This window comes from Sinocyclocheilus anshuiensis, unplaced genomic scaffold, assembly GCF_001515605.1.
Source record: "Sinocyclocheilus anshuiensis isolate Anshui unplaced genomic scaffold, SAMN03320099.WGS_v1.1 scaffold726, whole genome shotgun sequence".
Lineage (NCBI taxonomy): Eukaryota > Metazoa > Chordata > Actinopteri > Cypriniformes > Cyprinidae > Sinocyclocheilus > Sinocyclocheilus anshuiensis.
The window spans coordinates 156,959-168,219 of record NW_015542365.1 but is presented as its reverse complement, the minus strand read 5'-3'; the positions used below and the strand labels follow the sequence as shown (position 1 = coordinate 168,219).

Below are 11,261 nucleotides of genomic sequence, written 5' to 3'. Positions count from 1 at the left end.
CTTACCAAGACGGGCATTTTGACATAATTTTTGTGTGAATTTGTCCATTTAAACACAATACTTCAGAGAAAGCTTATATTTGTGCGCATTCTGAGGCGCAGGTACGCTTCGGATGAGCGCACGCACAAATCTTCTCACTGCACGCGCAAGCTCGCGTCCTCTGACTCTTAAATGTGTAAACTGGCAAAGCTTAAACGAGTTTAGTTTAAACACAGATATCAACGTGTGCTGTTCAGGTCTCACCTGCGCACGCGCGCTATCAGCACCCGGGTGATGACGGAATATATGTTCATATTCCAGCATACAGCACTCGCATTGAACAAGAGTGAATGGTTTGTCCACGTTTTTTTTTTTTCATCGCTGTTGTTGTAATGTATTGGGAAGCCAGAATGCGCATCCATCAACAGAAACATAGACTATATTAGCCGAACCCTGTTTGTTTTTTTGTGTTATTTATAGCAAACCACATTACAGATGCGTTGTCAGATTTAAGTTGAACCGCGGTCCTAGCGCGTGCCGAACTGTGTGTGGAGAACCGTACGGTTCGATTTTTTTTCTTCGAACCGTTCCACCACTAATCCCTACCTGACCCTGGATGACATAATACACGGGAATCCCCAGCAGTGCCCTACCTGCGTTTAGAACTACATCTCCCAGATTGTGTTTATTAGTTTGCTCCCATTTATAGCAACTGCCGTGTATCGCACCGCCTGTTCAACACGGTCTGGACTGCGACAGAAGGAGTTTCAGGTAACATTTTATTTATGGAAGTTGTTTATTGTGAAAATACCACCAAATTATGGTCAAGGCGTGAGTTATCCAATGCTTTATATTGATTTGAAAATATAAAAAGTTGTTATTTTAAGATTACAAGCCGAATCGTGTTTACTTAAACACTTCTTGTCTTTAAAATATATTTTGATTCTTTTTAATTAACCAGATAACAAAATCAAACAAAACTAGTGCGTTGTAAGCCGGCATTAAATCACTTTTGTTCGTCGTAGTTACGCCCTCACATAAATGAAAGTGAAAGAACAACTCAACCAAAAAACTAAATATACACCAGCTTTTGACTAAAATAATCTTTCGGGGCATTGAAAGGTGACTGTGTCCCCCGTAAACCCCGGGATGAATGACGGAATGGAGGAAGAGACGGTCCCCGTTGTGATGGAGACCTCATCGTACTCGCAGGTAGTTTTCAACGAGGTTCCTCCATCATATCCGCCCAACGTCGCAGTTATGTGCCGGTACACTCTCACCGGTGCTCTGGAGCCCAGCCCGAGGGACTGGATCGGTATCTATAAGGTGTGTAAGAACTAATAACAACTTATACACTATATTTACTGTATTGTGTTGCTTTCAAATAAGTTAAATTAAATCTGTGAAATGGCTCAGGTTGGTTGGAGTTCAACACAGAAGTATTATACCTACTTATGGGTGGAACCTTGCCTGGACCATGTCGGACCTGAACCACTAGTGCAACAAGTGCTTTTCAAAGGTAGAATTCGCCTTGTTTCCCTATCATTGCACATTTTAGATTTCTCCTGTATCTACCACATCTTTCCAGAATTTTGCTCCATAACCTGAGTTGCGGTATTGTGCCAGAGGAACCTGAAGAGAAAACACTGTCATTGTGACATGCAACTAAGTAAACAAATATTCGATACTGGAGGAGACTAAAGGTAAAAAAGGGGACTTGATGTGTCCCCCTCGGTATCATATCTGTGGTAGTTGTGACCCTGGTGTAATTAGTGTGCACCAGTGCTGTGGATGTGACGTGCTGCTATTTTAGGAAAGGCTGAATCACTAACTTGAGTGGTCCACGTCTTCTCATCACGTTACTCAGGGGTCCTAAATCAAGAGACCTTGTGATGTGTCAAGTGTCTGAAGAATTTGGTTCGCTTCCCTGTACCATTTCATGGCAGTTAATTATGTGTGTAAGCCACAGTGTGAGGATTACTTGAAAATGGCAGGGTATATTTTTCATATCAAAACATTTAAATATTTCTCTTGGTCTTGAGTGAGAGCAGACTTTAAACTTTGGCCCATACTAAACCAGATAAACATTAAACAATATTAAAATTCTGTACTATTTCATCTAAATAAATTAAAAATAAAACTACACTAAAATTACACTCAAAATATACAAAGCATAAACTAATACATTTCTGTAATAGTACCAAAAACTGAATGTGTATTAAATACACACTAAGTAGGTTTATATATTTATCACCAAGAAATCTTTCTCCTATATTTTAACAGATTGAATATCGCTTTTTCCACAGCTAGCCATATTTTAACCATGTTCATACTTGAAATGATTTTTTGAGTAGCCTACAAAAATCTCCTGTTTTTTTCTTACCCATTTCATCTATGTATGACTGACAAATATGCATCACATAAAGTTTATTAGTTTGTTAAAACTGTAATTTTATATGCGATTCAAATACATAAATCTTAAATTTAGGCCTAAATATTTTTTGAGTATAAAGTCATTTTAAATGCTATACAAGTGGCATCACAAAAGTAAAATTACTATGACAAAAGGATATTCATTTTGAGATTTGCTAAAGAACATTTAATTCTTAGTGTTTTTAACAATAAAATATCCAATATCAACCAATACAGATAAAAAAAAAAATCTCAACTATTGCATGATAACCAATATGGTGCAGGGGGCCTATAATATTATTATAATGATTAACTTAATTAAAGTGCTTAAAAATAAAGCATCTGTTGTTTTTATAGAAGAACATATAGTTCTTGAAACAATCAAAAAGTGTTGTGGTCAGCACTCCCAGTTTCTGTTAATATTTTATTATATAGGGGGCCTTCGAATGTTGTGCCGAGAACCACTGCCCTATATACTAAACTCTAACGATTTTGAAACTCCTCAGAGAGCTACCTGCCAAAGGATGATGGGGATTTTTACCAGTTCTGCTATGTGGACAGCTTTGGTCATGTCAAAGGAGCCAGCACCCCATTCTGCTTTCAAAACCCAGCAGAAACAAGCCTTGGCTGCAGCTTGGAGAAGGACCTGTTAGTCATAACAACACAGGTACATCTCCATTGGAAGTTGAAGTTTGTAGTATTTTTTTACTTTCTGCTAGCCTATAAAAGTATAATATTAGTACTAACTGGCCAAAAAATCATTTATCGCATGTCCTTTGTGAGTAGGAGCAGGCAGAAAAGATGGAGAAGGAGAAAGAAGACTTTGTGAAAGAGATCAAGTCTTTAAAAGAAACAAATACGATCCTGAAAACTGAGTTGGATGAAAGACTGCATGAGATCTGTCGTCTCAGGGTTAGTTCGACTCCCTTTCTTTTATAACACACATATGTAAAATGAATGCACTTATTATTTACAATATTTATGGTAGTATTTGTGATTTTTGTCATGAAGGTCAACTGACTGTCAGATCTGTTATTTTAGAGGCCTGTCTTTGTGTGCTGTACCCATTATGTAGTGGGAATATTGTAATACTTGTTCTACTTAGTCTTATTTTTAGTTTTATTTATATACAGAGTTCTGGCATGAAACTCTAGATGGCACAGTCCGATAGGTCTAACTCAATCTGACCTAATGACATCATCACATGGCACAGCTGATTGGTTCTCTCCTGTATCGGTAGCCAATGAGCTTGCTGCTCAACATTCAAATATATGACTAGTGCTTGCCGTAGCAGTTGCAGCTTGCTTCAGAAACCCTCCGTCTTCCCCAGCTCCACCTGTATTGATCTGCTACGAGGTGATTCATGTATGCTATATGGGGGTTATTTCATGTATGTTAGTATGTTATATTTGCAGCAACAATATTTCTTACATGCTCACAGCAGCATGTTGTGGATTAACATTGTCATGTACATTACCATGCCAATCCCTCCGAGAGTTGTCATGACAGAAATATTATTATAGTATTTATAATGATTTTCAATTAGCTTTTATTTTTATATTTTCAATTTATATTTTTAGTTTTAGTCTTAGTAATTTTATTATGCTTTGTCTTTTGTCATTTCTATATTTCAATAGCTTTAATTTATTTTGATTTCTGTAATTTTAGAACTTTAACTTAAACCTAATCATTTCCGTTATTTGTAAAGGCAAAATGTTTAATTTTCACTTAAGTTGTTTATCTAATATATATATATTTTAAATATGTATGTTACTTAATATTTAATCTTTATTTAATCTTAATTTCAATTACAGAAAACTAATTTTAATATTTTTAGTTTTACTAAATTAACAGTAATTTAATGCATTGTTCTTGTACTGACCAACATTGCAAAACACTACTGGTGAATAAAGTGATTGTAAATGTGCCTTTATACTAAACTGCAGAGCTCCATAGATGATTTGAAGTCAAAGGATACACCAGAATCTGCACTGCCAGATGTACAGAGTTTTAATTCCACCGAAGAGGTAAAGAAAGAGCTATGCTCCTGCAAACAACCAGTGGAACCACTGACACACCTGAATATTCTAGCTACAGTATGTCTATAATGTAATCTGTATAACTGAGAATTGTACAATATATGTATGGCTTTAATCAAACAAAATGATTCACAGTCACTGACATTTCTGCATGAAAAGTACGAGAGAGCTGTTCAAAAGATCCGCTTGCTTAAGAGAGAAAGGGCAGAGTTACAGAAACAGCTTGAACTCAAGGATCAAGAAGTCCTTGGGTGAGTGTCCTCATTATGCAAATCTCTGTGTCAACATATGTTTTATGTGCAAAAAGTTTATGGAAATTTTCATCTATTTTTCTCCAGGCTACATACCATGCTGAAAGAAGCAGAGCAAAATAACAGCAAAGTACAGGACCAGGTCAAGTTGCTCCAGGTTTGCAAATGTGTTCTTACTGTTAATTAAGACAAAAATATTTATTTTTATAGTGCCTATAAACAAAGACACTTCATAATTCTTGGCGATACAAATACCAAGACACAAAAATAGAGTGAGAATTGAAAAGAAACCAAAACCAAATGAATGTAAAAAGGGCAGGAGAAATAAGTTGTGGAGGAGTAAGTAAACATTTCTGACCTGGTCTGGGAGCTTCGCATTTATTCTGTTTCAGGTGGATGTGCAAAGCAGCAGGAAAGACTATGAGAAACTGTACACTGAAACCCAGGAGCTCAGGATGAAAAAGGATCTGGAGGACCGGAGGGCTGAAAACAAAGCATTACAAACATCCTTTTCAGAGCAAGAAGCCCAGCTGAAAGAAGAAAACAGCAAAGTGAGGCTTGTCAATGAGGCTTATCTATTTGGAAGATTGAACCATTATGGCTTCAAATCATCAATCAATAATAACTGCATTGTCATGAGGTAATCTCTTTGTGACTCAGGTACAGATTCATTCCCTGCTCACTCAGCTGACAGAGGCTAGAGGGCTGCTTCGCAGTGAGGTGCAGAATTGCAGAGAAGCCTGCAAACGTGCAGAAACAGCTGAGCAGGAATTGAAGGAAGTGAACAAGAAGCTGGAGGAGATGATCTCGAAACGGGCAGAGGACAAGAAAACCAATCAAATCCAGGTATTTTTCCATTTTCAATTTTACATTCTATTTTTAACTTTAGTCTGATTTTGTAAGTACATTTAGGAATAATAAACAATATTTAGATCCTGATTCCACACAATTTTGTCATTACAGGCACAACTTCAGCAGGCACAAGACAAAATTTATGAAATGGCAGAGACATCAAGATTAGACAGAGAGAAGCTTGTGGAAAAGAATGAGGTGATCTGTTTGGATATGACACATTAAACATAACTGTTAGCTACACTACCGTTCAAAAGTTTGGGGTTGGTAAGATGTTTTTGAAAGAAGTCTCTTATGCTCACCAAGGCTGCATTTATTTGATCAAAAACACAGATAAATCAATAGTGTAAATATTGTTATAATTTAAAATGTTTTCTATTTGAATATATTTTAAATGTAATTTATTCATGTGATGGAAATGCTGAATTTTCAGCAGTCATTACTCCAGTCTTCAGTGTCATATGATCCTTCAGAAATCATTCTAATATGCTGATGTGGTGCTCAAGAAACCTTATTATAATCAATGTTGAGAGAGGACAAAAAAAAAACTCACCGACACCAAACGTTTGAACAGGAGTGTGTTTTAGAAAATGAATACCAAAAATGTTGTGGAATTCAGGGCCAGTCAATTATTATACTATTATTATCATTATTATTTCATGTAGGTTTTTTCTTTTTATCTTCAGGAACTGAAGGCAGAAGTAAATAAGCTTCGTAGGGCAGTGTTCGACTACCAGGTTGCATCTGTTGCCGCAATGTCTGATCAACTATCCAACCCTCAAAACCCACCGGCCTCCCAGGAGCAAACATACTCACCTGACTCTCATTTCTATGAGAGCATTGATAACTTGACAGGTCGGTACAATAACAGTAATCGAAAAAGGAAACTAACATTTACTTAAATGAAAAAAAATGCAAGCATTTCTCTAAATCGTCTTAAAAACGTATTTCATTTCTACATTATAGCAAATCCTGCAGGAACAGAGATACAGGTAATTAATACAATATTTGAAAGAATGAGTTTTTCAGAGGTCAAAATTATTCAAATTGTATGCATTTCCTTATGTGTAAATTAAGGTGTGCCAGCACTGTCGGGTGGGCTTTCCTGCCATCAGCGAGGATGAACTGGAAGAACACGAGCAGTCTCACAAAGTGTGTCCACTCTGCACTCTGATCTGTGATGATATGGGACAGCAGGAGTTTGAAGATCACGTCTATAGTCATGAGGATTAGTCAATTCTGTTTTCTATATCTGATATGCCATAAAGTATGGTGGCGCTTTTTAAAGTAGGATTTTCGAGATATACATCAGTTCTCTTTCATTATTAGCTGTTATCTATCTGAAATAAAATTGCTTTTTTTATTATGTAATAATAGTAATATCACTGAGGAAGCTGGAGCAAAATATCCAATTAAATAATAAAAAAATACATTAATTAATTGAGATATACATATGAAGCATAAATTACACTTTCACAATAACAACTATTGGCATTGCCTTATTTACTCAAACCTTTTTCAAGTGGTTAATCAGGTATTGAAATAATAAACATATTGTGAGAAATGTGACTAAATAGATGCTTTTATTCTCCATTTACACAGTTTTCCTCTCAAACAAACTTGACTCACAACATTGTGACATTCTTTGACCTTCGCCCCTCTATCCGTTTCACCATGACAATGTATTTCCAAAATAAAGTCTTATTCTCAAGGTGTCATTTGGTTGGCCTCCTCAGGCGTAATGTCTCGTGATAACAGCTCCGAGAACAGAGCAGGCAGCCAGTACTGTGGCTCCCCCTCAGCTTGGGAGTCCAGCCATGCTAAGCCTTCTTTCAGCAGGTGATCCTGAAAAACAGCGCAACAGGTATTACTACACCATATAAAAAGCATTCAGTGGTGTTTCGTTTTTTCTGCACACTTACAAGGACATGACAGGCCCGCTCTCTCTCCCACTTGAGGCTGTCTCTGATCTCGCTCACTGTCACGTAGCCCTTTTTCTGTGAAACATGGCCAGTAATCAGATCTGACTTCATGGAAGTGTAAAGGTCTCAGACTTTGTGTGGTATTGATTACCTCTGCTAGCTGAAGGACAACCGTGTGATCCATGTTGAGCTCGGCTGGGACCGACTGGACTAGATAAGAGCCTCCAACGGGAATCATCCCGAAGCCATTTCCCATAGCCTTGAGCTTCTTGATGGCCCGCACCAAGTCATCCCTGAGTGACGACATTAATGGATGGTAAGAGAATTCAGGTGTTCAGAATAGCTAGAGAACAGTATATTAATCAGACACTCACTGGCTCACATCTTGTGCAAATTTCCCTCTTCCTTTCAACACACGGTGGTGAAGTTCATCCAATGTGATGAGACCTGCAAATATAAATAAGTAAAATATTTTTAAGTATAAATAAATACTTTTTTTATTTAATAAATAAATAATTTATTGGTTAGTATTTATATTTTATTGTTAGGTAGTCATTTTGAACAGTTTGACAGTCATTAATTGCGAAACAAATTGATCAGCTCTTTTATGGTGTTTTTTTTTATGTGCAGAGAGAGATTGTCTGGGAACACGTCTTCATTGTTTAGAAATATCTGACCGCTGTATGCCACGATTGGCCGATCAGAATCAAGTATCCCCACAGAGGCGTATAATAAGTAAAGATTTGGCTTAATAGAGCGTGCAATTTGTTTTGCAACACATAGGTAATATCTTCAAGGTAAAAAATAGACCAAAACTTACCACCATTTCTGTGTTTTAGAGCTAAACAGACTTCAATGATCTGTACACCAAGCTCATAGTAGAAATCTCCAACACCAAGCATTTCAGACCAAAATCCTTTTCCAGCTGCACACATACAGCAAAAGAGAAAATAATATAAAAATAATATCATAATCAATTATGTAATTATTTTACTTGTAATTTATATAATCATTTTAACTAATTAATAATTATACTGTATCCAGTTTTCTTATGAGCACACTGTACACTATAATATTTTCTCTGAAATTATAATTAACAATTATACTTCTAATAATGTATACTAATTAATAATTAATGTAACCATATTTTTTCATGAGCATACTGTACACTAATATTAAATAAATATTTTTCTCTTTATAATTACAGTTCTGTAATTAGAATTAGTTTGTAATAATTTATAAAAATATATTTTATGTATACTAGTTAATTATTAATATTATAACACCTGCATAATTCATTATAATCATAATATTTTAATCACGATTCATTATTTATCATTTTAATTTACAATATTTTATATAATAATTATATTTACAATTTATATAATCATTTATAATAATTATCGAATCCACACAGTTTTCATTTCAACACACTGTACACCCTCATGTTAAATCATAAAATGACATTTTATCTGCCACGTGTTTCTGCGTCAAGAGAAATATTTATGGTAAAAACTTACACGCAAGTGGATCAACCCCTATGGTGGCACACATCTCTTGGAACTGCACCCTGAACTGAGAGTTCTTACGGATTTCTTGTTTGTGCTTGCTGGCAAACTCTTCCAAATGGGTCTTAAAGGTCTCCAGTTGTTTTGACATCTACAAGGACAACACACACGGCCTGATTAGAATGGGGTCAATGCAGTTTTACAGCTGTGAGGGTTTGCTTGCATCCAAAATGCATTGCTCATCAGGGTATACGCACCTGCGCAATCTGATCCTCAGCAAGGACAGTACCTCTCTCTTTATACTTTGCCTGTGACAGTAAACAAATTAGCTGGATGAACATGGAAAAAGATTTGCCTAGTTAATAAATCTCGCAGAAGTGATATCATCATACCTCTGCAAGTTTCTTTTTGGCGATCGCTCCAGCTCCGACTCCTCTTCTGTGCATGATGCCTAAATAAAAACGTCTAAAATACTATAATACTACAAAATGAAACTGTATTATTTCCCTGTTTCCTGTAAGTTAGTAATTGACTTCCTAGTCAGCTGAATAGCTCACGAGTTACATAGTCACACATCGAAGCAGAATATGACTAAATTAGATCTGTAAAAATAAAACAAACGAATATGGTTGTTTCCCTTCATGTATGCTCTTTATCTAGAAAGTTGCAAACAGTCCAGGAAAAATACATCAACAGAAGTGAATTCTTCTTCTTCTTCTCTCGAGTTTTTTTGGCGGATTGGCAAACCAACGTTAAAGGTGCATGTCCGCCACCTACTGATCTGGAGTGTGAAGAAGTGAATTATTTCTTCTGTACACGCCTAAGGTCTCGACAGTAATGTCTGGGTGAATGTGTCCGATAACGCCACCCTTCGGACTGGAGAATAACTGACAAAATATTATATGGTCACGTTATTTATAAAGATCTTAATCTTCCTTATCCACTGATCATTATGTATCTCTCAGAGTTTGATTTCTGCAGTGTAGCGCACAAAGCACATTATCACAAGCAATCGTTGCTGTTAAAACGTAGCACGTTATGCGAAATATAATCCAAAAGTAATGCATCCTAATGATATTTTTATTAACAGCTTACTGTAAATTCATATTATTCATTTCATTGTTTTGAACAAAACTCCATTTAAATACACAAATCTACATAAAACTTGCTCTTAATGTAATGTTTTATCTAATTGAGCAACTTCAGGATTTAACAAAATAACATTTTTCAGACAGGTGTTGCCAGATTTACTTGCTTCATTCTCTGTCCCAGCACAATTGTCTTGACCGTGTGTATTGTTGGATGAAATGATGAATACTGATGGTCTACTGTCAAAAAAAGATTTGATCATGTCTGTGTTGGTGACTCTACTGCCATTAAAAGCTGTCAGTATCTGCTCACAAGCTCAAAATTAGATTTTGGTTCAGTGACTCGAGAATCAAACTAATCGGTCAGAGAAGTTTTATAAACAGAAGCAAACGATTCATTTAAAAGAGCAGAGATGGAAAGACAGTACAGAGAAGATACAGAGGTGGAGGAAAAGAGAGGCTCTGAGGACTCTTTTGTTGAGCTGGAAATCCTTGCAGATTTCTTCACTGCGGCGGAGCCACTGATGATTCACGTGGAGGAGCCTGAATATCAAACTCCACTTGCTGGAGTGAAAATATTTACACGTTCCTCAACCACAGAAAAGCCATTATTGAGTCAGGTGGCTGCTCAACACCCTTTACCTGATGAGTTGGAAACGTGGCCATCTTTCTCTGCTGTGGCAGAACCAATGATGGTTCAGTTCGAGGAACCTGAACACCAAACTCCACCTGATGAGGTGAAAAAATTGCCAGGTTCCTCCCCCACAGTAGAAAGCACCTCAACATCTCACTCTACCTGCTGAGGATGAAATACTGCCATCTCTCTCCACTGTGGACAAACCAGTGACAATTCAGGGGGCACCTCTGAAGGTGGAGCAAGAGTGTCGAAGGAGTAGAAGGACAAAGAAGGAGAAAAAGACAGGCCCTTCCACTATAAAATGCCCAGATGCAACTCCACCACCAGCAAAGGCAAAACTTGCTTGGATGGACATCAGCACTGCACACAATACCAAGGCTGAGGAAGAGACGATAAAGAAGGAAAGAGAGATTGAAGATGAAACTCCTGAAAAGCATGAGAGTGAGAGTGAAATGCTCATGGAGGTGGATCTGAGACAAGAAAAGAAGGAGAGGAAGATTGAATATGCAACTCCACCACCTGCAAAAACAACACTTGCTTGGATGGAGACGAACAGCGCAAAAGTCACACATC

General features: G+C 36.8%; 2 protein-coding genes across 3 annotated transcripts; one reads left to right on the top strand and one right to left on the bottom strand.

Annotated features, from left to right (window-relative positions):
* The first annotated feature begins 552 nt into the window (after window positions 1–552).
* Window positions 553–6,961, top strand: LOC107692041 (calcium-binding and coiled-coil domain-containing protein 2-like). Of its 2 annotated transcripts, none has more exons than XM_016490917.1 (14): window positions 553–750; window positions 1,102–1,305; window positions 1,396–1,498; window positions 2,898–3,058; window positions 3,178–3,303; window positions 4,338–4,418; window positions 4,566–4,681; window positions 4,769–4,838; window positions 5,074–5,232; window positions 5,342–5,527; window positions 5,645–5,731; window positions 6,220–6,388; window positions 6,500–6,525; window positions 6,611–6,961. In XM_016490917.1, exons 2-14 carry the CDS (start codon window positions 1,129–1,131, stop codon window positions 6,764–6,766), a joined length of 1,617 nt encoding a protein of 538 aa, XP_016346403.1. In that variant the 5' UTR covers window positions 553–750; window positions 1,102–1,128; the 3' UTR covers window positions 6,767–6,961. The 2 variants fall into 2 exon arrangements, with proteins under 2 accessions (XP_016346403.1, XP_016346404.1); XM_016490918.1 differs by having other exon boundaries at window positions 553–762.
* A 17-nt stretch (window positions 6,962–6,978) lies between these two features.
* LOC107692042 (vacuolar-sorting protein SNF8) lies at window positions 6,979–9,679 on the bottom strand. The gene is made up of 8 exons (XM_016490920.1): window positions 9,356–9,679; window positions 9,221–9,271; window positions 8,976–9,114; window positions 8,276–8,380; window positions 7,830–7,902; window positions 7,607–7,748; window positions 7,456–7,530; window positions 6,979–7,378 (listed from the first exon to the last, which is right to left on the bottom strand). The coding sequence occupies exons 1-8, from the start codon at window positions 9,407–9,409 to the stop codon at window positions 7,241–7,243; spliced, it is 777 nt and encodes a 258-aa protein (XP_016346406.1). The 5' UTR covers window positions 9,410–9,679; the 3' UTR covers window positions 6,979–7,240.
* Window positions 9,680–11,261: the final 1,582 nt, after the last annotated feature.